At 36.2% G+C, this 27786-nt stretch overlaps 2 protein-coding genes across 2 annotated transcripts; one reads left to right on the plus strand and one right to left on the minus strand.

The window, feature by feature from the left end:
• Window positions 1-2232: 2232 nt before the first annotated feature.
• On the minus strand, window positions 2233-10474 carry LOC139128730 (neural cell adhesion molecule 1-like). Its single transcript, XM_070694460.1, has 9 exons — window positions 10465-10474; window positions 9739-10056; window positions 7435-7626; window positions 7029-7100; window positions 6037-6315; window positions 4806-5066; window positions 4153-4278; window positions 2911-3216; window positions 2233-2369 (listed from the first exon to the last, which is right to left on the minus strand). Exons 1-9 carry the CDS (start codon window positions 10472-10474, stop codon window positions 2233-2235), a joined length of 1701 nt encoding a protein of 566 aa, XP_070550561.1.
• Window positions 10475-17700: 7226 nt separating this feature from the next.
• LOC139128732 (myelin-associated glycoprotein-like) lies at window positions 17701-27636 on the plus strand (the record flags this gene model as incomplete). Its single annotated transcript, XM_070694461.1, has 4 exons — window positions 17701-17704; window positions 24118-24396; window positions 26031-26291; window positions 27331-27636. Coding segments are annotated over exons 1-4 (850 nt in total), but the record flags the coding sequence as incomplete, so codon positions are not given.
• Window positions 27637-27786: the final 150 nt, after the last annotated feature.

A 27786-nucleotide genomic window follows, 5' to 3' on the forward strand; every position in this document is an offset into this window, starting at 1 on the left:
TCCAAGCATTTTAAGAGGGTGATCAAAAAGGCCAGAACAGCCAATTTTGACCAACCGGGTTCAAGAACCCGGGAAAAGGTGTTTAAAGTGTGCGATAGATGTGTTTACAACATAAACATTACGAACAGTAGGATTAAGATAGGTATGAATAATCCAAACTGCCCAGTTTCTGTGTGTGGGGAAAAGTTGGAATGATACATAATTCTTGGGTTTCTCACACTGTAGGTTGGACCAACTTAGCAAAACTGAATACCAGAAATTATGTCTCGAAAATCTTTTCTTTGCAAAATCTATAGTTTGGTCGGTCGAAAAGTGAGAAAGGTAAGTGAGACTGATACCACCCCAAATAAGTAAACAATTTAGCCCACTGTGAATCCTGATTTAACATCCAACCTGTGAACCCATGACACATGAACTGCTTGTATAAAAGAAGGGGAGATGAGTCATTCGTAAGCCACCATGTCGATCACAACAGAGGCGTAATCTATTTACTTTATCTTGTTTTGAATTCCAAATAAAATTGTAAAAACACTCTCGACAAATAGTTAAATACTATCAGATATAAAGGAGGTAAAGACGAAAAAAATATGAATAAATTTGAAAGAGCTTTTCTGGCAAGCGCTGTAAACTTTATTGTTATCAATATACATTTTACGATAACAAAATATTTAGTAAAGCCATTCAAAAAAACCTTGCAAGATATATTTTCTGACTACAACAAAGCATCGTGCAATTTAAAATAAAAACATCATTCAACTACTGTTTGTCTTTTTTTTTGAAGAGAGAATTACATCATTGAAAAAAGGCAAAATGACAACTGTAATACATTATGAACGTTTTTACGAAGCAAATGAGCAAAAACATAGAATTTTGATTGGGTGTGGGTCGCAAGGTAAATCTTACGTCATTAATAGTAGGTTTTGTCAACAATTTATCACGATCCACCATCAATATTCCAACAAAGGGCACAAATGTGTTTACAATTGATTCAATAGTGAATGCGAACTTATATATTTACGATGATTACGAGTAAATTTGGAAAGAAAAACTATGATCATTTCTTTAATCAACATCTTCATAAAGGTAACTGGATACCTTATGGATACTTTCAGATTTGTATTTTTTTCTCAGTTATAGAAGACCCACACCCCAATAAAGTATATATTTTCTGAAAGCCCTGATATTAGGAAATCCGACCGTACACACTATACAGTCATTTTTTGCATAATAGTCACGTGACAAAACGTTTTCCCTAAATAAGTTTATCCTTCCCTTAGCGAACACGCTGCACGATTTCCTGTTGAAATTATGCATTGACGAGCCTTATTTTATAAATTAGCAATACCCTCAAATCCATGTATGCGATTTGTTCTCCGTATCCCCATTCAAATTAGGGCGCGACAATTACAATTCCTTAAAAAGCACCATATTTTAACACATTTAATAGTGCATAACCAAAAACACAAATACAAACAAAGGAAACCCCAGACACGCGTTCGAAGGGTATTACCAAAACGTGTAAATGAATAGGGAAGTAAAACGATTTTTGGAAGGTTAAGCAAAACCCTTGTAATATGACTATTATGCAAATAATGATTATGTACTGTTCAAAGTCGAATCTCCCAATATCAGGGCTTTCAGAAAATGTATACTTTAGTGGGTTTGGACTTTATAAGTGAGAAAAATTAAAAGTCTGAAAGTGTCTATAAAGTATCAAGCTACTTTAACTGACTGCTTATATCTATAATCGATTGACCTGTCATTCGCTCAGTTTTCAGCGATGTATTTATGGCTTTGATACAGTTAGTGTACGATGTGTAATAGTTAGTTTGCGAGCGTACTTCTGAACTACACACGTCTGGAGGGGAAAAAGTCAGCAAAATGTGACAACTTCCCGGTACAACTACACCTGCTTCTTGAGCCAATCTTTTAGCGTGGGCATTTCGCCGAGCGGTTCTGTTTCTTCTCCTCTTGGTGACAGAATACCGAAGTAGGGATTTCAAACCCGCTTGGAGACACCAAACTTGTTTCATATCCGCGGTAAATACTTTATTTCAATACGTATCAAAAGCAATATTCATTTGTGCATATTTGCAATTTCCTTACCTGATAAAATTACATTGAGCTGTATTTCACGTTGATCTGTTCCAAGATAGTTTTCAGCAATGCAGATGTACTTCCCTCCATCGTTTTCGACGACACTCGTGATGGTATAAATAGCACTGTCTTCTCCTACATCAAGTTTTCGCCATCTTTTTTCCATGTTACGTTGGCATCTGGGTAGGCATCAACGGTACAGTTAAGACTCACAAAGGACCCTATCGTCACGTCGATTGTCTCATTATCCTCGTCTAAAATGCTTGGTTTGTCTGGAAAGAAAGAGAATGAAGATGTACGAACATTTCAATAAATAAAACATGTCAAACTTTCCATCGAGTATTAAGGCATTCTTTCCATTTGATTTACATCGGTCCACTCGCTTTCTTTTCAAATACTGGTGATAAATTTTGTTTAAATCATTCATACTTATCTGTCAAGTTTGATAATGATTGAAACCCCTTTTTTATACTCCTTGATAAAATAAAATAGCTTGATGTGAAACCAGTTCAAGAAAGCAGTTTGAATGTCAACGATTATGGCTAAACATATATGATTACGCTGTAGTGACAAGCTGAATAGTTTGTGTTCCTATGTAGTTTTGACTTCTTATCCACATACAAACAAAAATAAGTTAACGAAGCTTTGATCGTCACGAGTTACAAAGACTAGCCCTTCAAATATAGACTGATAAACACAGTTGTGAAGAATACAAGTCCAGACTCTTTTCATTGAAAGTGTTAATTGCACGTCAATTAATTCTTAGTTCTTTGTTGAAAATGTCCCCAGGTTATGTTTTTTTAGAATACTTACAATGAACAATGATGGGTATTTTTGTACTAATTGCACTGTCTACACTTTGGTCTGCAAATGTTGTGTTTGCTATACAATAGTAGCTTCCGTTGTTCCAGCGGTGCACTACTCCAAGGTCAAAGGTATGAATCGTGACCCCGTTCTGATTCTCAACATTGTCGATCTGGTTCACAGATTCATTGACGTGAAACAGTGTAATGGAATTAGGATCAGGTACCCCGTCAGTCACTGTGCACGTGACCGTGACTTGGTCTTTGCCTTCTTCGACTGCATCTGATGGTCCGAGAATGTCAACAACTGACAAGTCTGTTGAAGGGTGTGAAACAATACTTCAAGTTGTTACTTTAGTTTCAAGCATCCTGCAAACTTCAGACATTGACTTCTTCTGTCTAAAGATATTCCTTGCAACGAATACATCTCACTACGTAAATCAAATCTCAACCAACATTCTACAATCTGACGTAATCAGCCGACGTTGCACCCGTGTTTAGTCTCTCTCCTTTCTCTCTCTCGCTCTCTCTCTCTCTCTCTCCTCTCTCTCTCTCCTCTCTCTCTCTCTCTCTCTCTATAAAGGGTATAAATAGATATACTCTGTTGTACATCCCTCGTATGAAAGAGAATAGATATGCTTTATTACTAATCCAGACTAATTCGTGCTTTTATTGTATTCGATTTAACCTTATGTACTCACACTCAACGACGGACGTGGGTCGTGTCGTGTCCGATATTAATATCATCGTTATAGAAGGTTGTCTTTGCTGTGCAATTGTATACACCAGTGTCATTACGATTCACCACCTCAACAGTGTAACTCAAAGTCGAAGAGATTGTAAACCATTCTTCATCCAACAATGACTGTCAACGGGTGGATTAGAATCAACTTCACAAGTAAGGGTCATCCCTGCGCCCTCTCTGATCTTGATATTTGACTCCCTTACCATAACTTCGGGTCCGTCTGTAGGAACAATTAAGCCTTGTTTTTTCTTATGTTTATTTTGCTGATGTTGATATTCAAAAAGTGTTTTATGATACTTTAACCGAAGAAATACCAGCATAAGGACTTTTGTTATTTAAATGAAACATGTAAGACAAGTGGGGATGTGGTAACATTAAGTACATGCATCAAATTGTCTTCTACTATGAATTCTCAACATGCATCTCTCTCCTCTCTCTCTCTCCTCTCTCTCTCTCTCTCTCTCTCTCTCTCTCTCTCTCTCTCTCTCTCTCTCTCTCTCAACTTACATTGGACATCGAAGTACGTTGTGTTACTGCCGGTTCCCTTTTCCCCATTGTGGTACGTGTTATTTCCGAAGCATACATACTCTCCAGTCCTGTCACGTGTAACGTTATGTAAATCTAATTCTGAACCTGTGGTCATTTGTCCATCAAAGACAACCACGTGAACAGTGTATTCATCGGGTTTGCGTCTATAACGTCACATGTAAATGTGACACTTTCGTACTCTCTGCGTACGTGCCATTGAGCGACATGATTGATGGTGGATCTTGAGAAATAACAGAAATAAAAACAAAATAATTATGTAAAGAAAACAAAAAAGCATTAATAGTATTAATGTTGCGTTTAGTCGTAAGACGCTTGTCGGATGTCGATTATATAATAAAAACGTCCCTTGGGTTTATTTTGTTTGTGCAATGATGATGGGACATGTAGCTTTGCTATGTTGGTCACAATTAGCAAGGAGGAGATGTGGCACAAAATGTAACGTTTGCCTTCCGACGCTAAACCACCAGTCGTAGACATAATGACACTTTGAGTGCTTTTGATCATTATTTCTTTGTTAACATAAGTATAGCATCGATATTTCTCACGGACTAAATTGGTTGGTCAACTGATCACACTGTCATTTGTTGAAGCGTATTGACAAGAATACTTACATTGTACATTAAGATAGAAAGCCTCGTCTTCCATCGCTGTTTCATTATTCCAAAATATGTTATTGGCTTCACAAGTATATTCACCACTTTGATGTCGCTGAATATCTTCATATTGCAACGTTTCAGTCTGACTGACCTGATTACCATTGTATAGCCATTTAACATTTGGTGTTGGGTTTCCACTGACTTGGCAAACTATGATAAACTCCCTTCCTTCAATCGCATATGTGATATTATCAAACATGATGATCTCCGGTGAATCTTCAAAGACACAATAACGATTTGAAGGTTTATAAAAAGCGGGACATCATTATAAACATTAGACAAATTGAATTACGTGTCGAACTAAGTGACGAACCCATATAATACAGTAAAACTTATAACCTTAAAAAACTAGGTTTCCAACCGACCAAGCATGGATTTATTACTAAATAATGTCGAATGGACGAACAACACTCTCTCATCTCAAACTACATAAGTCGCTTTATATACAATGATATGCAATATGTAGACTATATAATATCTTCGTGTGACGATTTCAATCGAATAAGAAACCTTTGTAATGAATCATTTTTGCAGCTGGTATTAGGTATATGCTTTTGAGACACAGTTTTGATCTATCTGAGAGTGCTTGTCGACCACAATACTACACAAAACTGAGAACAATAAGATCAAACATTTGGTTAAACGCAAATAATTGCGATAAAAGATGTAGTGGAGATTCCTAAGAGAAACAACTGTAAATCAAGTGCATAATGTTCGTAATTGCCGTCCATAGTGATCATGCTGTATTACTTTGAAGTGCACGTGATGAACGAAATAGCGTGAACCGTAGCACCATAAATGTAAATTGCGATATATTTATCTCAAGTGAATATAGTCTTACTGATTTGCTATTTTACTCTTTTTCTCCATGAATTACAAATGACCGAAAAGGGACATCACAGTGATATTCTTTACACAAGTCGACTTGATCTGACTGTTTCCACCATTTCTAAATTTTAAGTTTATGTTGATATCAGCTGAAAAGCATATTTTTAGCAAATTCAATATCAACGTTTAACTACACCAGATAAGAAAATATATCGGCAATAAAATAATGCCTAAACGTATCTCACAGAAGATCACTAACACATGTAGAGTGTCTAATTAGTAAGTCTCCTGGGAATTTATGTAAAAGTTTGAACCTAATTGACAATACGCATGGGGAGGGGAGATTTTTGTTACTTACACTGAACATCAACGGATACATTGACCATTCCCGTACCGGATGAATCATCCCAGAATGTGTTGTTCGCCACACATGTGTATTCACCATGATGTTCTCGCAATACTTTCGTGAAGTTCAGCCAATTGTCTTCGGTAATGACATCCTGATTTTGCCACAACACAGTCACTTCTGCTGGATTGGCTTCAATGACGTCACATTCAAATGACACACCGTCACCTTCTACGATCTTACCAGTATCACTGGCATTGCCATAGATAACGAATTTGAGTATAGGATCATCTTCAATATGAAAAAGAAATATGATTTTTAACGAAACGATAGAACGAAAGATCAGTTGCGGACAATGCAGGACCGCCTCATGGTTGAAAAAGATTTTACGAGTGGCTCATACCATTTAAATTTGAATATTTGAGACATATTTTCAGTGTGAAAATTTAAAAACATGTGATGGACACGTTTTAGTCATTATTCAATGAGAATTTCGGTACAATTCGACGTACGTATAGATACAACATATTGATACTGATGTTTTAGGAGTTCAGATATTTTAATAATTCATGTGAGTGTTATTTCTGTCTTTATATTTTGACACATCATAACAAGTGACGTCTATTATAATCATTACGACTTTATCTCAGGTCCTTTTATCCACTTTATGATGTGCACTTCTTTCGTTCATGCCTTGAATAATAACAGGTTTAGTGAGAGATGTAACAACATAGTGTACCATGAAATTAATGAAGCTCTAAAATATGATTCGAACACTTCGCGATGTTGAAAGAAATATGCAAATACTAACATTGAATATCAATATCGACTGATGAGTTTCCATAACCTTTTCTACCATTAACAAATACATTGGTGGCATGACATGTGTAGTTTCCCCCACTTCCTCTCCGAATATCTTCAACCTCAAGAATAGAAATTTCGCTCAATAAACACCATCGGATCGGTCCATGAAAACGTTGCTGCTGGATTTGCATCTGCCATACATTCAGCTGTGTACGTTTTCTCTTCGACAACGTTACCGTTGCTTATATCCTGAATCTCGACTTCCGGTTCATCTGTCGATAATATGATAAAATAATACGCCCGTCAAAATAATTTTCGAAAGGTCTGAAAACAATGCGTTTCATCATAATTAACAGAAATGCATATTTAGCTTTGAGCTTTATATAACACAAAAAGGATAGCCCGTACATGAACAATTGACAAGAATGCTATGGTTATCACAGTAATGGCTGATTTGCTGTTGTTCAGATGCATATAGGATATGTGTTTTAAATAACACACAATGCAAAATGTTATACTCACAATGTACATTTAAGTCCAAGGTTGCATTGCTATATCCAGTAGTGTTATCATAATAAGTGTTTTCAGCGACACATGTATATGTACCATTATCCTCTCTATGGACATCGGTTAGATTCAATATTCCGTTGTCATGCTTTGTACCATCCGGAAAGTACCAGTACCATTTGTCAATTACATCCGGGTTACCCTTTTCTTCAATTTCACATTCAGCAAAGTAATCGTCACCTTCAACTACCGTGTTATTTGTGACTCTTGTGATGTTGACAATTGCTGGATCTGAACAAACAGAAAAAATGCCAACATTATACGTTTTTAAAAAATAAGAACCGCTGCAAAGATTCTACCAATTTATCAATCAATCAATCCATCAATCAAAAGCATTTATATAGCGCAAAATCCATTTCTGGTAATGTTCTAAGGCACTATACAAGAACACGAAAATCAACACGCTCCTCAAAGAGATGCCAATTTAAGGCCTTTAAGGTGACTCATCGTGGCTCATTAAACCTAAATAACTATGTTTTTACCTGGAAATGCTTCCAGACGATCTGAAACGCAAGAGGTATTTTGCATACAAGGAAGAACAAGTCTAGGCGAAAGCCTACTTAGCTATAACCGTAAAACCTTGAAACCGATGTTAACGCAAATTATGTTTAGTTTATTTCTCATAGAAAAAGGAGCTACTATCGATCAAATTTCTGACACTTCCGTAACTTTAAAGAAAAAATAATGACAGACACCTTAAAATTACAATTTTGAAAATTAGTCACAGGTCAGGGATACCTACTGCTCCGAATGTAAAGTCTTACCCTTCCCAAACATCGCATATAAACAGCTTAATTAAATAAAGTACCAGGCTTATGTAAAGCAAACAATGAAATGACTTTTTCAATTTGTGGATAACCAGTTACATAGGCAGGTAAAACTTATTACGAAGTTCAGTGTACAGTGTATTGAACAATAAAATGAAATTATCTTCAAATACTGATACATTTCTTGTTTCATAAAAATGACAATTGCGTTGCCGTACATCTGTACTTGTATGTCTTCCTGTTTGAATTGTAAGGGAATGGTTTTGTCAGCGGCATTTTGACAACCCAAATTTTAACTTCATTGATTGGACATGTCGTAAAAAACTCTCTGTTTGAAGAACAAATGTAATTTGAAAAAAAAAGCGATTTATTGACTGCAGCATGCCATTCTTAGCTATAGCAATCTTAAAGTCTTTGAGAAAATACAGATAAAATATACTGGAATTAATCACAAATACATCAAATACTGACCAAAACTATGATTGTATTTCTCGTGAGTTTCTCTCAACAGAAAAAAAAAACTGTCAATACCATAGTTAAGAGGAAGTGAAGAGTTACTTTCAGGATTCTTTGTCATATAATCAAGTATGTCCCCAATTCTACCGTTAAAGTCTCCCATAGACGTCAAAAAAATATATGTTTATTTCGTAAACAAAAACACTGTAGTTGTATACAAAGACAACATACAATTAAAGCCCTGATAGCACTGATGTTAAATTTTTCCTTTCTTATTGGTAGGAAATGGCATGTAAGCATACACTGAAAAAAACGCCCTACAAAATTAGCTAATTCTAATGAGACATACAGTAAAATACCCCAAGGAAATCTACCAAGTTCTTTACAAGCTCGTTGAACAGAAAAAAGATGTGTGTTCGTAGAAAGTACCAAAATTTGTCCTCCGATCTTGCCAACGTTTCACAGACACCAACTAGAGTGAACGTCTATAGAAAAGTCCTTACAATGTTATCGAAATAAATGCGCTGTTGTGTCAGTCTTCTAGCATTCAATGTAATGAAAGAATTTTTTCAAGTCCCACTCCACCGTCTTATCTCCTTTTCTCAGCGGATTTTGTAAGGAAGACTTTTCCAACACTCAAATGATAAAAGTTTGGTGATAAGAGCTCAAGTTTCTTACATAATTATTTACAAAAATCGTTTTTACACTACTACATTGCACCTCTATCACCAAAGATTCATTGCACACAAGTAAGTCTTCTTCCTCTATGGACAAGGTGGGGTGTTTTATTCCACAGCTGAAAACAGTTCCATCATCATGTCTACTCAACGACGTCGTGTACAAATGCTCCGGTGTACTTCTGTGGACATTGCTGTGTCGTCTTGGGTCCAGACCGTTTTACCGGGAGGCACGCCATTGTCGGCAGTACAGTTGAAGTAATAGGTCTGTTTACGATTGCAATATGTCCAGGCTGGACTTGACAGAAAGGACCTCCTCTGCAATCGTAAAAGTTTGAATATAATTTATACACATCCTATCATGTAATGCAGAAATGCATACACACAACCATGAAATGTGTGTTTACAGGTGGCATAGAGCAATTAAAATATTAATATCCTACCCATGACGAAAAGGGTCGCATTGGTAGTCAGATCCACTCTTAGGACGCAGATGAACACAGCTTGTAGATCAGATGTTGCCCTCGATATTACCAAGTTGTACTCTCCTTGATCTTGATTGCCGTCGATACTGTATATATCAGGCTCATAAACAAAGTTTCCATCGGTGAGTATATTGTTCGCCACTGTCGCATCATGGATGTACCATTTCATTGACGGCGCCGGACCATCGAATTCAACAGTACAGTTAAGTTGTGCTTCACGTCCTTCTAACGCCAATGTATCAATTGGATGATGAATAATTTGATGTTGTGTCAATACTGGGAAAACAAGTCATACAGTGTTATATTACAGTATATAGTTATCCACATTTAAATGCAGCTCAAGTGTACCAATTTCAACACGTTCTAGAACCAAATATTTGTGCAGTTCATAGTATTAGTACGGAAGCGTGTTCGTGCCGCATTTGTAAGAAAAAAGTAAAATTTCTCGTAATTAACAGTTTTTGATTCTCGTAATTACGTGATTTGGATTCTCGACATCACTTTTTTTGTAATATTTCAGCTCAGCGAATAATATTTGAGTGGGCTCCTTGGGGTTTTGTTTTATTGAACACTTCTGTTAGCATCTATTTGTAACCAACTTCATGCTTTAATGACATGTGATGAATGAGAACTCAACTAGCTCCAAAGGGACGAGTCCTGCTATGCCGCCATTTGACCACACACCATGCGACATGTTGAAGTCAGTTAAGTTGAGTCAACAATAATAAACATTTTAAGAAGCGGGAACTTCATTGAGCAGTTGTTTGAGAGGTAAGGTCTGCAGTTGAATGGAAGTACATTAGCATGCTGCATCGTCAACTGTTTTCACTGCCGCCATTAGAGGTATTTTATTTATTTTATTTATTTATTCATCTTTATACTGGTTAGCTCCCTCAGTCAAAAAAATGTACTGATTTCCAGGGAGGACCAGTGAAAAATAAAGTAAAACATTGTAATAAATAAAACTTAATAACACTAAAGGGAATAAAAAGCAATATACATAACAAGATAGGCAGGAAAGTAAAAATCACGCGGCAACAAAAAGACAGCAATATACTAAATGTATACAATACTGCAAAACTCTACACATAATCACACTGGAGGATATTTTTAAGCATTTGTTTAAATTGGCATACAGGAGGTGATATCGTGAAAAACAGCAGGTAAACTGTTCAAATAATTATTGCACGATAAATAAAGGAATTACGTGCTGTAGTTGTTCTATAAGAAGGAAGAATAAATCTGTGAGAATTTCATGTCTGATAACAATGCGTTGATTTATAGCAATCGAAAGGGGTTCTAAGTATGGTGGAACAATGTCCCCTTGATTAGAATTTAAACATTTAAACATCAAATAAGTAACCGTATACAGTCGACAATAATCAAAATATGCCCATATATGGTCAAAGGGGCGTTCCTTGGTATTCAAAATGCCCATCTGAGGGCGCTGTTTTAAAAAGCGGCCACCCGCTTAAAATCTGTGATTGGTTAGATTTTCTCTTTCCACGGTAACTGTGGCAAAATTGGAACAGGTGACAGTATACCTTTAATGTTGATGAATCAATGAATGTGGTGGTGTCAAGGTCACTCACAGCATCAGCTAAGCTAAGCTCGGGATGGAAGTTCTTGTCGCAAAAGCGGTGTGGTTGGCCTGAATTTTCACTGAAATGTTTCTTTCTTGATGGATCACTTTTCTGTTATGGATAACAGGCGCATGCCATCCAATGATAACCGATGTGCTAACCACGAATGCGCCGCATAACAGTGATTGACCTGTATGACCCCTACTTCAACAACAACCCACCATGCTGTATGAACAGCTCAATGTTTGCTATTTGCTCCCATCTGAGTTGATTCAGGGCGATCTGTCTGTCCCTATCATTTGATATGTAATACCAGGAATTCATGAAGTCAATTCGATTCCTGTTAAAGAGCATTGTACATATTACCTACTAATTCTGCTTAATTTCGTTGCAAAATATTGTCATTGTACAGTTTGCATTGCTGTGTGTGTGTTGTATATCGATGGGTTCGTCAATACATTATGTTGTGATGAAAATATGTTCTATAATATCTTATTTTCCCCTCAATAAAAAAATTGACCGGATTGATTGACCGGATAATGATCCTGAATATGGATGGCGAACTTTCAGCAAATCACTTGAACACGTACTGTGATAGGCTTGACATAATTTAACAAACGCACGTGTTTGAGAAAGCCAATGCCATTCAAGCAAATCAGTATTTGACTTGTTCATTTTCTGATAAGTTTATAAGTCGTCAATTGTAGTTCGATTTAATTTTAATTATTACATTTATGCGATTTATGTGAATGAATGCATTTTTCAAAATGTATCAAACTTTTAACATTCGGTGCAAGAGGGAACTATTAATTTAATTTGATTTCTGATCCACTAAGTATAAGCTTAGAGTTTACCGATTACAGGTTTCCCTTAATTTGGGAAACTAAGCAACATAGCTGATTTTTTATATCTATACAAGCATAGACTTCCTTAACACTATTGCAAGGTTCTCATGGTAATGGCTAGGCCATATCGTGCCCCAAGACTGACAAAGTCTTTTAATAATGTTTATATAGGTAATAATGTACAAAGAGGTAAAAATACAATTTGAAGAGGCTATTTCAGTACGCCGTTTCAGTAGATAACGGGATGAAGGCACATGATTACGATAATTAAAATAAGTAATTACGAGAATCAAAATCTCGTAATAACGAGAAGTAAAACTCGTGATTATGATAATTATAAACCCGTAATTACGAGATTTAAAAAGTCGTAATTACGAGAATTATGTTGTCATGAGAATCTATAGTCTGTCTTTGTCACTATGAATGAATACATATTTTCAAAAACTGTAGTCAAGTAATCACAAATTTCTAAAATCTCAAAATCGTGTGGTTTTCAAAACGCCAGAATGTTTGTATAATAATGATGTTGTAATGCTGATGTTTATTGAATCATGTGAAAATTTAACTATCACTGCGTTATTTCAACTCATCGTCTACTTTGAGATTTCCTTTTCACTTCCCTTTGATAACACCTGTGATAAAAAAAATCTTTTCGCTTTTATTAGCCATTTTCAATCATTTCTTAGGTTCTTAGAGTTGCACTTCAATTCGATCATTCATCTAGATCATTAACAATATTTTTGTATTGTTCTTTTACATTAGGAGGAAGCAATGCAAAGACACTAATTGTTAAACATTCTTTATTTTATCTCTCTGAATACAAACTTTGATTGTGTAAATCTTTGTGAGCAAATATACTAATCTGTTCGACTACCTCATTCACACCTATTTTGGATATGTCTTTTTTTCAAATATGAAGGGGTGTCAGAAGAAGTCAGTTGTTCTCGTAATTTCTAGTGCAAATCCAAAATGATGACAACCGCCAATCTATGCCAGATGTAAAAAATAACATCCTATTGCATGCATTCGTAGTTGGGGCTTATCTCCTCAGGCGGGGATGTTTTTCATGTTGCCAGACTTTAATAAAGGCGTCGATAGATGTGAAATATTTGCATAATGTCATACTATCGATATTTTACCCCAAAAAGAGAGTTTATCAAGCCAGACACAATCTACACGCTATGCATGCTTGGCTTGACTTTTGATCTAATGGATAACATACTGAATATCTACAATTGTAAGAGTCCAAAGTTCATTAGTTGATTTATTCATCTACGAGTGTATTATAATTGCTCACTACACCTTATAAATCAAGATAACACCATATTGAAAAACACAATATTGAAACACCATATTCTCGTTGAACAATAACCAACAATATGTATGAGAAATAACATTAAAGAGCTCAAAACTGTATAAAGACTCAGTTATTATGGTTGTCTCATAACTTAGAGAATCAAGGCTTATAGTTACGAGAATCAAATACTCCTTATTACGAGGTATTAATTCTCGTAAAATTACGAGAATTAAAACTCGTAATTATGAGAATCAAGTCTCGTAATTACGAGAATAAATACTCGTATCTACGAGTTTTTGATTCTCGGAATTACTAGAACTAAAAATCGTAATTACGAGAATCAAAACTTCGTAATTACGGGAAACAGAATTTCATAATTACGAAATTTTCTTTTTTTTCTTAAAAACATTGGCACTAATACGCTTCCGTATATCAGTGTTTACTAGCTACCATCTAGTATTCTGTTCGCTAGCACCATGGTAGACATGCAATGATTATTTAATTATCATTATTTTGATTTTCTGTTTTGAGAGTGTAATTATGTGTAGATAATTAGATCAAATGATATCTCATTCTTTGTATCATTTCTAAAGTCTTCTTTTATATAATGTAACATTGTATAATATTCAAAAGCACAACAGAGTATTAATTCCAAAATTAATCACATTAAAATTAAATCGAGGTCAAGCCACACTCTCTTAATTTATTTTATTGTATTGTTTTATTTATAAGTCCATCATCCGACTTGTGTTAGGATGAGGGCTGATAATGTATAAGGTACGCATAACCAACTAACCCCTGTGGAGCACTGGGGAGAAAAGTGCCTTATGCTAGAGCTGTTGACTTTCATTCTCTTACAGTGAGTCCGTTACTCGTTACCTACCGGGTCTTGAATCGGGTCTCGAACTCGCCATCCTCTGATAGTGAGTCCTTTACTCTAACCACTGGTGCCTCCATTTCGTGTTACGGTTAAAGTTTACGGATTGTTTGTGCTTTCAGTATTACGAAAGTTCGTTCAAATATTAAACTTGGACAAATATAGAGATCGTCATTTTAAAGAATCAATGGTAAACGGTAACCGCATAAAATTTAGCATGACATGATGCGAGATTCATTTTGGTAAGGAGGGCGATACTGTAAGGTATAGCCATTAAGCAAGCTAACTTTGCTCAGATTTACAACACAATTAATCATCCATATTGCATATAGGAAAATAATGACAGAAATTCAACTACATATATACCTCCACAGATTTGTACAAAGTCTAGATGGGAATCGATTTACGTCATATGGTATTTGATAACGAACACACAAAATGATATCTCAAATGTTCAGTTGAAGAAGCAATTGTGTTTCCTTCAATAACGCTAGTTAATTTAAGGCTTGCTTTTGTTCTTTTCGGTGTCTGATACTAAAGGGTACATCATTACAACACCATACGCACACAACTTTGTATGATAATAATATAAACGTATATTTGTTTTCTTGAATTCATAGAGAATGGCCTTTTCAGGTCTTCAGGCAAGTACCGCTCTCGATGTAAAGAAAGATATTTCCATAGAGAAATGATTAGATTGCTTGCATTACATATCACGCATTGCATTTAAACTAAACAATTGAAATTCACACTCTGTTATGACTATCAATATTCCGCTAGTTATTCAATCGTTTAATAATGCAACTCACCTAATGTTAACTGTTGTATGATTAATGCCAGAGAAAACACGAATAGCTGTCCGGTTCCTATTTTTCCCATTGTTATTCCATATCTTGCACAAAGGCCACTCTTGCGTTGTTTTAAGTTTCAGACTCTTTCGTATAAATTTCCGTCAGCAATTGAAAAAAAAAAACTTGTGTCTGTTTCTCTGCTGTAATGACAATCGACAAAAAACATATGTTACATGACGCAACAGAAGCGATTTCTTACTGAAGATTACATTTATCATATCACTGCAGATCATTATGTTCTATCTCTACATCTGTCAACATCATGTATTTCCCGGAAATCGTTGAATTGCCTCACTAGAGATTTCTGGCCCCTTAAGGTGGACATGGAGGGACCGTGAAGTAGGTCACTGGTAACTACCTTAATGATATGAGCATTAATTGCAAAATCACGTTTCGGTACTGCGTTAAGACATCCCGTCATAGCGAGAAAGATGCAAGTTTGACGCATTTGAAGAATACGTGTACGTGCAACTTTTAGCTTACGTTACCTTCGTCTCCCTGTACAGTTCTTACTTAAATTTATACTTTTTTCCACTTTTTTGACAATTCATATTTCGAGTCATTGACCAGAAACTCGCCGAATAAATGTGATGTATTGCGTTGTGATGACGTGTTATATAATGACATCGAATCAATTGAGATATACAGACGTACGAATCTTCGTGTATTTGAAAATACTAACGATGATGAGGTTTATGTATTTGTAGCGAATTTGGGTGCAGAAAATGACGCGCGTAATGATGATGGTCACCCAGTGGATGCTGGTTCGAGGCAGCTGTGCCTTGACGAGAACCGAGGAAATGGCGACCCATGAGAATTACTGGCAACCGCCCCGGATAAGTTGTTGCCCGACAGTGGTAATTCGAGGAGCCGTGTGGATCAGTTTGGAACAGATTTGTCTGCCGAGCAAACAAGACTGTTGATGTAATATGACGTCCTATAGCCATTCACACACAATCTACCCTAACGCAGAAAATAACTGCCGTATACTAGCATATTTTAGCTCACGTGTTCACACACGTTGGCCAATGTCGCAGCGATGTCTGTGTGTGTGTCTGTCTGTCCGTCTGTCTGTGCGCCCGATATCTCGAAAACGGCTCATCAGATCTGGTACATTATGGCTCGTAATCAATGCCAATATTCGAACTCTCCATTATTTATTCGTAAACGCAATTTTCAACTTTCGAACTCTCCATTTTGAATTCGTATTTTTGACTAACTTCAGAGGTCCCCTAGAACACTAGCAAGCGAACACAAGTGTACGAATAGTCAAATGCGTTTACGAATATAGTCAAATGCCACTTTCAAAAATCGAAGGTGTCATTTTACATCAAGTTATTCATCACTTTGTTAGGGAGTCCCAAACACGTGGTGGCACTGAAGTTATTTTGAACGTAGACTAGTCAGTGACCACATTATTGGCAGTTTGTCCAGGCTGCTACATGAACTTGACCAGCCTGACAGATGAGGAGTGTATTACATAGGCGTGAGAGTCTTATTGGATGTTTGTCACAGATAAATGCTATCGGAATGTGTGGTGAGCGTGTCGTTCAGCTCGTGCACGTGTTTCCGGTGCAGTGCCGTTTTTATGCCTTGCCGATCGTATCCCCGCGCATGTGCAAACCATCCAACTTGATACGGAACCTGAAATCACTTTCTGTCTGAGCGCTGTTTTTTCATTCTCTTTGGTGGTATATAATTCTTGTTTTTAATTTTATTTTACGGTAAGTTAGAATGCATCTGTATGCTACTACCTGAAAGATTTTTCGATGCGGCACTTCAATATTTTTTTCATGAAGGAATATCTATTTTGGACAATTAAAGTGTCTTAAACATTTATATGCGCTTAACATTAAAACAAACAAAAGTAGAAATCGCACTTACACTTTTCGAGAAATTACAAATTTCTATCGAAAATATCGCAAAGTTGTCAAGGAAAGCACTAAAAACTGATTTCTGAAAGGGTACTTAAATTTCTTATCATATATCCTTTTTTTATAAAATGACAACGAAGTGACTCCGGATGGGTTATTAATAAGGTAGGCTTTTCACTTGTATATGGGCCGCTTCAGGCAGGAACTTACTGGATGGTAATTGACACATTGTTGCGTAATTTTAGTGAGAAAAATTGCTTTACGTTTGCACAACCACCGCAAACCTGTTGGGGATAAGATCATATTCTTGTTCCTTTTCTCGAAATTCTTTTTGAATTTAACATTTTGCGGTAAGAATTATACCTAAAATGAATACTACACAAGGTGCGCTGAAATGCAGTCCCCATAACATAGTTTATAGAGTGTTTCTATAACAATATTCGTCAGAGGATTCATATTCGCGGCTACTTCTTGTCCTTGAACCTAAAACGGTACCAAAGAGACATTTTCAGTGTTCTACAAAATTTATTCAACTCAAGATCTAGAATACATTATCATGATATCACTGAGTAATTAGTAAATTCTGTCTAGAAATGGGTAAGAAGTTCCGCCCTGTATACATCTTGAAATTGATTACTGAAATTAAGTATAATCACCAGTTGCGGATGTAATGTCATTTCTTCATGATATTTTTCATATGGTTTATATTCCATTTATGAAAGTTTGTGTTTTTTTCAGTACAGGTCTTCTTCCAAATCACATAAAAGTGTTTATAAACACTATGTTTTGCCACAGAGTAACATAAACAGAGTGGCAACACTTGCATGCCTTTTGTATCCATGGTCGTCTCGGTAGACTTATTGGCTTTTCATATTAAAATGAGCTTCAAAGGTGTTAAACTTTTTGGAGGCTGTTGTTGTGTGGTTGATAATTACACGAGATTATGCGAAAACATACGACGAGATGGATCGTACTGCCAGTCGCGTAGCAACCATAGTTACTTGGTGAGCTCTCAGGCCAGAAAACACTGCTTCACGCCAATCAAAACATAAACGCCAGCAGTTTCATAAACATGTCCTTTCTTGACGCACGTGTAAAAAGACGGTATGACTGACCGAAGCCATTGAGTAAAACCAGACAGTATCGATAAAAGACTTTCAAATTTTGTTCAAACACACTCATTATATATTCATAAAAATATGAGAGGAATTTTTAAAACGGTGACACCCTTTCCTGAAGCTCAAAACACTCCCGTTTTTGCCAGCACATCAATTCCGATCAGCACCACACGACAACAACAACACAAACTTTGTCGAACATACTTTCGCTTAACAATTGGTGAAAATCCGAAAATTACCGAAGGGTGCATGGTCGGCACTCTTCGGAAAAGAGAGCCAAGAGCTTCGTGAGGCGAGGCAAACATGGATTGCTTACGTAACCGCTTCACGCCTTAAACAATAGGTGTTGCCACTCTGTGTATGTTACTCTGTGATTTTGCGCATGATTTTGAAGAGACGCTCTAATGTTCATGGTAAAATATTTCCAGTACTTAATGTTTTTGAATAGGACCGAAAATACTTCAATTTGGTAGAAGTGTGCACCTCATTCTAAACATGGACGTTTCAAATAGGATTTTACTATAGTTTAACACATACTATACTATACATACATATGGCAAAAGTATTACATTAAATTTACACATAACTGCAATATATAATGAAAAGCGAGAGCATTTTCAGATAATATCTGGTACTTGATTGTGTGTCGGATGATAGACAGCGAGTACTGCAGAAAAAAGGCTTGCGGGCAAGTGTTTTTTGGATAACTGCTCCCTCATCATTCCGACATTTAAAAGTTGACATCAGCTCTCCCATAGTGAACTCCAATTTCCTAGCGTATACATTTTCATATTTCGCGCCTACATCCCTTTACAGTTTTTCGGTCTCACTCTATTTTTTATGGGAAAAAAGTTCAGAACACGTGTTAAAAATAAAACGGGTTGAGCTATTTTGTAATGACTAGTTGTTTTCTTTTTTTCTTTTGAATTTATCAAGAGTTTATTTTTTATGTGAATTGATATCTAGGTCTCGCTAAAGAGCTCTCATTCGTCAGAGCGCGCCCATCATCTTACTCTACCTCACTGGCACTGACACCGTTGTACGGCGAGGAGTAAGTTCCTGCGTCCTTTGATATACATGTACTTGAAACTAAAAACCTCTCAGTTACCTTTACTGTCTCTGTCACAAGCTAAAACAAGAATGCTAAGCCGTTTTGTGACTGGATTTTTCTTTTGTCTGCGGCTCTCGCTTGCATGGTTCGTTCAGGTAAGCAGTTTTGTAAAATTTGAAAAACGTAGTTTCGGAGTGTTTGGTTCACCTATAATGACCAATCAAGAGAAATGAACGAGTTACTTTTGTAACAAGTAGGATAGAAATACTCTCTTCTCTCTGTATGTCTCTGAGACTCTGTGCAGATATTCCAATTTGACTGAGTTGAAATCAATTTAGTCTTTCTTCGTATTGACAGAACATAAAATTATCCGTCATCCAATTGATACATTGGCGATAGAAGGACGTGAAGCACAACTGAACTGCACTGTTAAACTCGATGGTCCGGCGCCGCCTATGAAATGGTACATCCATGATGCGACAGTAGCAACAATATACTCACCGATGGAGACTTTGTTTATGAGCCTGATCTATACAGTATCAGACGGCAATCAAGATCAAGGAGAGTACAACTTGGTAATATTAAGAGCAACGTCAGATTTACAAGCTGTGTACATCTGCGTCCTAACAGTGGATCTGACACCAATGCGACCCTTTATATTATAGGTACGTTATTAACTTTTAATTGTCCTTTCTAAGTCACCTGAATACAAGCATCGTTACCTGTATGAGCATATCTTTAATAGACAATAGGAATTATGACATGTATTCAAACCTTCTACAATTGCAGAGAAGGGTCCTATCTGTACGGTCCAACCTGGAAATATTGCAATAGTAAACAGACTACGTACTTTAACTGTACTGCCGACAATGGCGTGCCTCCTGGTAAGACAGTCTGGACCCAAGATGACACAGCAGTGTCCACAGTAAGTACACCTGAACATTTGTACACGACGACATTCAACAGACATGATAATGGAACTGTTTTCAACTGTGGAATAAAACACCCCACCTTGTCCACAGAGGAAGAAGACTTACTTGTGTGCAGTGAACCTTGGTGATACAGGTGCAATGTGAGTATGTATAATGATTGTTGTAAATAATTATGTGACAAACGCAGACCTCTTTATCACAAAACGTTTATCATTTGAGTGTTCAAAAAAGCCGTGCTAACAAAATCCGCTGAGTAGCAATCTAAATATCCATGCAGACATTGCTTACACGATTGCTGGAGATGTGTGAAAGAAAATACAATATGATTGTACCGATCAGTGAAAGAAAATTGTGTTATGTTTTAATATTTTCGTGGTTCTTTTATGGGTCATGTTATTAATTAAATGTTGACCAAAGTTCACATCGTTCAATAGTTCAAGGTGTTCGAATTATGATTATTTATTACATGCCTTGACGTGAGTGCAAATCAGTGCAGTGATTTGAATAGGAACATCCGGGAATAGTGGCCCAGTGAAAAATGTGCTGGCCGATTTTCGTGGTGACCCGGTCCAGTGAATCGCCTCTACGTTTCCGACGTGAAAGTAGACGCTTACGCTGCACATAAAATATCCATGCTCCTTTCCCTTTCGTTAAAATCTGTTTGATTCTGGCCGATAATGGTAATTTCTTTGAAATGCCTTGCATGTATCTAATGTCATATAATATGGTTATATAGCTATATTATATAGAGAAAATGAATGCTATTTCACTCATCGCACTACATCGGCTCTGTTTGATTATGTTACGATATGCGTGAATAACAGGATCAGTGCAGCTATTTTGTGTGGAATACATGGTGAGACACCGGTGAATCTATAGTGCCTTGATCCAGGTCATGTGATCTGCGTCATCGGCAAACCGGTTTTACGATTGAGTGATTGTCTCAACAGTGTTTCGCAACCAAAATGGGGTTGCTTCATCAGTCGCTCTGTTGTTATGTATTCTCTACGCTTTGTTGCTGACAAAGTCAAATTCAATCAAAGAAAAGTACCCAGATTCGTTTCGAGGCAGTTAGTCACTGTTGACTGGCTCTATAGTGAGTGATCTGGTATGTGATGTAATTATTAGAATTACCAATTTGCGGACATTGACACTGTCAGACTTTATCAAAATCGAATACGAGTAGATTTGCCAAGTTCCTGACTCATGTCCCTCTTCAGCGGCCTAGGAAGTTCTCATACAACATTAGTTTGATCAAAATCAATAAGAGGAATGTGCATCACATATCCGACAGTGCTAAACACCAGTATGTCCTGCTAATCACAGTTAGACAGATTAATTATTTGATTATGATAACACCGTGACTCGGGACTTCAACGGTGCCAGGAGACATCAAGCAACTCAAAGGTCAAATAGAATCGTGCCTACAAACAAAGTTCGCCACACGAATTACCCAACTAGAATATCAGTGAACAAGAAAAGCTGAACGAAAAACACACGTGTTCAAAACAAGATAAAGCCCATATATAAAGACACGAGCTATAAAACAAGTACTGTGTGAAAACTGGGAACATATAGAAAAGGACGAAAATTTAAGGAGATTATTCCATAAACAAACCGATGATCGCATACAAACGAAATGTAGACATTAGCGATACACTGATAAAGGCCAAAGTCCAAGGCATTAGGAACAAGTTGGCCAAAACGAACGAACAAATTTCGATCCAAACATAAGTATCCTGGCTTTAACACTAGAGAAAAAACGGGAGATTAACAACATCGACACAACATTAAAATAAGAAAGAGATACATCTACAGGCGACTGAGGAAGAAACCGCCCGGGTTTCGAAACGTGGGGTAAAAGGGCCATGGCTATTAAGACATACTTGACTTGGCCCACGTCTCGCAGTGGCTTATTAAAAATGAACAAACCGTTTGTTAATTTTCATACTGACAGCAAAACAACGGTATAAACTATGGGGACTCTGCGAAAAAGATTCATGTTTGCTTGTCTTAATTTTCTGCAACAACTCTTGGCACAAACCAAGATGCAATCTGTCATCTAACCGCTACTTACGAGGAACAAAATGTAAAAAAAAAATATATTACACAATCACGCTTATTTTAGACACAGAATAGATGCAAAATGTACATAGTGAAGAATTTTTAATATGTTTACCTTGGATACGACACAACCTACGTCATCGTTAAGTGTGAGTACATGGTGTTGAATTTACATGATGCTTTTATAACAGTCATTCACATCATACATACATACATACATACATACATACATACATACATACATACATACATACATACATACATACATACATACATACATACATACATACATACATACATACATACATACATACATACATACATACATACATACTTGATGCATGCATCGCTGATGTCTGCATTTCTTTTGTGTGCGATCATCGGTTATTTACGGAATAATCTCCTTAATATTTCGTCCCTTTCTATATGTTCCTAGTTTTCACAAAGTACTAGTTTTGTAGCTCGTGTCTTTATAGATGGGCTATAACTTGTTTTGGACACATGTGTTTTTTGTTCAGCTTTCTTGTTCGCTGATGGTCTAGTTGGGTAATTCGTGTGGCGACTTTGTTTGTCATGTAGTTCTAGAGATTTCCTGTTGTTTGCAGCCCCATTGGAAGTCTAAATCCAAACTCCACAGAAAGGCCTTTGAAAAATCAGCAACATTCCACCTAAGGCCGGTACACATATTGTATTTAATATTCGTACTATGTTGTAGGCACGATTCTACTTGAGCTTTGAGTTGCTTTATGTCTCCTGGCATCTCCTGGCTTGATGCAAATGACTTGTGGTATAGATTTTACAGAAGTTTGTAACAGAATTAAAAATTAAGTAATCAAGTTCTACGATGACGGCTGCTAATGACTTGAAAATCATCAATATTTATCAGACAATACTTGAAACATGAAATAAGACTGTATAAGTGTCAAAAAACACCAGACAGAGACACAGACAGAGAGACACAGACACACTCACATACAGACACACAAAGACTACAGACACAGACACACAGACACAGACACACACAGACACACAGACAGACAGACAACAGACAGACAGACAGACAGACACACACACACACACACACACATATATATATATATATATATATATATATATATATATATATATATATATATATATATGAACTGTGGTGTCTGTCTGTGTCTGTGTCTGTGCTGTCTGTCTGTGTCTGTCTGTATGTGTCTGTGTCTGCATGTCTCTGTGTGTCTCTGTATGTCTGTGTGTGTCTGTGTGTGTGAGTGTCACTGTACGTATCCAAGCAGAGACTATGGTGTTGTGTGTATATGTGTAAAAATATGCGTGTATACGTTTTAAAAGTGTTAACGCATGTTTCATTGGGCGCCTCATATCTACACAATGTCAGTACTTGCCTTCACTTAACGTGATATGTCTCGAAAAAAATGAAATGATAAAGCTGCAAATTGAGCTGCGTTCAGTTGCTCATATGTCAAAACATAGTGACAGAAATAACACTAGCATGAACTATTAAATTATCTGAACTTGTAAACTTCAATTAATTACATGTGAGCCTTCAAGTGTACCGAGATTGTCATGGATGATAGAGTTAAACGATTCTTATGATAAATAAAGTTTAAATTCGAGTAGTCCATCAAACATGGTAACATTTTCATACAGAAAATTTTATAGGATGCCACTTTCGATATATTGATTTATTTTGCTTGCTTTAGATGTTCAAATATATAAATGGTGTGTGTCGCTCATAAAATCTTCTTGAACTATGAGGCGTTCATACAGTGCTTTTATCTGATCTTTCGATGTATCGGTTAATGAAAAAATCATATATTGATATATTTCATATTAAAGACGATCCAGAGGTAAAATTTATTATCCATGGCAGTGCCAGTGATACTGGTAAAATCGTAGAGGGTGACGGTGTGTCATTTGAATGTGACGTCATTGAAGCCAATCCAGCAGAAGTGACTGTCTTATGGCAAAGTCATGACATCATATCCGAAGACAATTGGCTGAACTTCACGAAAGTATTGCGAGAACACCATGGTGTATACACATGTGTAGCGAACAACACATTCTGGGATGGTTCACCTGGTACAGGAATGGTCAATGTATCCGTCGATGTCCAGTGTAAGTAACAAGAAAACCTTCCAAAGTCGTGCGTATTGTCAACTAAGGTTTACAGTCTGTAAACAAAAAACTTTTAAATAAATTGACCTGAAGGCGTACTAATTATACACGCGATATGGTTTAATTAAACTCTGTTGAAATACGATCAGGCATTCTTTTATTTCAGTACTGATTTTGTGAAGTTGATATTTGAGTTTTCTTTCCACTTTGCCCGCTTAAATCAAACGTAAAATAAAAAAAAACAGATGTGAACTAATGTGCTGACGTAGTTTACAACAGGTTCATTACATAGAGGTACGCTTCACAGAACAATAAGATATCTGTCAAGTCATAATATGAAGCAAGTTTAATTAACTTTAGCACAGTACTCTTGGACTTAAATCGATAATTACACAACTTCGTTCAATATGCAAATGGGCTATTCATTAACTTGGCACTGCTCAATACTCATAGGGCAATTAAATATATATCAGATTAACATCTGTAGCACTTTTTATCCAGTCTTATGCTGCAATTTTGCAGTAATATTACAAATTTCAATAAATATGCAAATGAACTCTTAAACAACCTGACACAACTCAGTGCTTCGCGTGACAGTTAAATATCTACCAGATTAATCCCTGTAGCAGGTTTACTAAATTTGATGCAATGATTTCAGTTATATCACCAATTACAAAGTGCATTTAATATGAATATAAAGCCTTGATTAACTTCACACTTAGTCTACTAAATGCTTCACAAACCAGTAGAATATCTGTCGGATCTGTGTCTACAACAGATTTCATTAAATTTGATGCTATTATTTCGGAATATGATTGATTACAAAACTTCATTAATACGCAAATGGGTACTTATTAATTTGAACTGGCCTCAGTACAATTAGATTTCTGTCAGATCAATATTTGTTGCATGTAATATCCACTTTGGTGCAGGAATTTCAATGGTATATCATTAATTTAAAACGTTCATTAAATATGCAAATCAGCAATTAATTAACATGATACTCACAGTACCATAATACTGTTCTGAGATTGTCATCTCAGTTTCGTTAATTGTGTGCAGTATTTCTTGCTATATGCCGACAATATCATAAGTGTCTCCATAGTAAACCATTATATAAAAAAAGATATTTCATAACTTCAATAATATGCATGCCATACTAACCCAAGATCTAATCAGTTCTTGGGAGTAGCATACGGTACCGATCTACTACATATGACTTGAATCCGTTTCTGCCGTTTTTGAGTTATTGTGAAACAGACACACTCACACACTCACACACACAGGGATAGACAGATAGACACTGCTGCTACATAGCTCAAGCGTGTGAAAACGTTAGGTATCGAGACAGATGAATCATTACTAAGGTATCTTATTTATAAGAGTCACATAAATATCCGTTTCGTTTTTAATTGATCTAAAATTGACATTCTGTCTAACAGCGTTTTTGTAGTTCTGAGCTGACAGAGATTGTGTTCATCACTGCAACATTACGTAATATGAGATATGTGCCTGCTCTGAAAACATTTTTTTTCATTTCAAATATAACTGGTCTCATTTGAATTATTGAATTACTTTAATGTTGCAAATGCTCAATTATTCTTAATCATCAAACCGTTACTGTTATTTTGCAGATTCACCGGAGATCATCATGTTTGATAACGTCACATATGCGATTGAAGGGAGGGAGTTTATCATAGTTTGCCAAGTCAGTGGAAACCCAACACCAGAAGTTCAATGGAAGTACAGTGGTAATCAGGTCAGTCAGACTGAAACGTTGCAATATGAAGATATTCAACGACATCAAAGTGGTGAATATACTTGTGAAGCCAACAATACGTTTTGGAACAATGAAACAGCGATGGAAGACGAGGCATTCTATCTTAATGTACAATGTAGGTATTCTTGAGCTTAAAAGACTTCAACAAATGAAAGTATAGTCAGTTTAGCAATTAATTTAGTCAATGAAACTATGATGAATACCGTGATCTTTCTGTTAACGAAATGTTGCCATAAAATCACACTCATTAATCTGGGCTACTTGCCAAACGTTTTTCCTTATCTCCTTAATTTTTTTTTATCAGATTCATCAACGCTGACGTTCTCCATTATAAATAACCTAATATCTTACTGTACTTCCCTCTCAAATAAAAAGATCACGATAGAAGGCACTTTAGTGAATCATCAACACTGCATAAGGTAGTCTTATGACTGAATTAAAATGTTGCAACTTCGATTGCGATCTCCTCACTGCATATGGAGTCCGATGTAACCCGAATACACAATATGTACATGTACCATGACACAAACAAACTCTACAGTAGCGACGTCTTCATTATAAAACGCCATAGCAGTAAATACAAAATGGCAAGCTGTTAAACAGTTGTAATGTTCAAATGAAAGCTAGTTGAAGCTGATTATAATCCACCAATTGACAGTTATTACTGGACCAAGGACAGTTTAACAATCTCTTCGATTTTGAGTTACTCAGTTGAGATGATCAATCGTAATGACACTGGTGTATACAATTGCACAGCTAAGACAATATTCTATAAAGGCGATGTTTATCTTAGATACAACACAACCTACGTCGTCGTTGAGTGTGAGTACATGAAATTGAATTTACATGATGCTTATATAACAGTCATTCATATACACACATACACAAATAAATACATACATACATACATACATACATACATACATACATACATACATACATACATTATACATACATACATATATATATATGTATGTATGTATGTATATATATATATATATATATATTATATATATATATATATAAATATATATATATATATATATATATATAATTTTGTATGTGTTTGTGTCTGAGTGTGTGTATACTTGTTTTCTAGATTTTTTCCGTCACTCGATTGCCAGTGAGCATTTCTTTTTTACAACTGTCAACAGATTTGCCAACAGTTGACATCGTCGGGCCATCAGCTGCAGCTGAAGAAGGCAAAACTCAAATTACCGTTACATGCACAGTGACTGACGGAGTACCAGATCCAACTTCACTTGTACTACTCCACGTCAATGAAACTGTGAACCAGGTTGACAGAATTGAGAATCAGGACGGGGTCACGAATCACACCTTTGACCTTGGGGTCATGCAACGCTGGAACAACGGCAGCTACTATTGTGAAGCCAACACAACATTTGCAGACCAAAGTGTAGACAGTGCAATAAGTACAAAAATACCCATCATTGTTCATTGTGAGTATTCTAGATGTTGGTAATAGGAAGGGAAAATACGACAACAAACTAAGTAGGTAGAAGCATTTGGAGAAATTGCCAATTACGAATTCGTTGACATGCAAATAACACTTCCAATTAAAAGAGCAGTGGCTTTGTATTCCTCCAACT

This window comes from Ptychodera flava, unplaced genomic scaffold (assembly GCF_041260155.1).
Source record: "Ptychodera flava strain L36383 unplaced genomic scaffold, AS_Pfla_20210202 Scaffold_66__1_contigs__length_654902_pilon, whole genome shotgun sequence".
In the NCBI taxonomy this organism is placed as follows: domain Eukaryota; kingdom Metazoa; phylum Hemichordata; class Enteropneusta; family Ptychoderidae; genus Ptychodera; species Ptychodera flava.

Coding starts and splice junctions, on each gene's coding strand:
- LOC139128730 (XM_070694460.1), bottom strand. Junction 6,316..7,028: donor GAAAACGTACACAGCTGAAT/GTATGGCAGATG, acceptor TTCATATTGAAG/ATGATCCTATACTCAAATTC. Junction 3,217..4,152: donor AACGTACTTCGATGTCCAAT/GTAAGTTGAGAG, acceptor ACCCTTCAACAG/ACTTGTCAGTTGTTGACATT.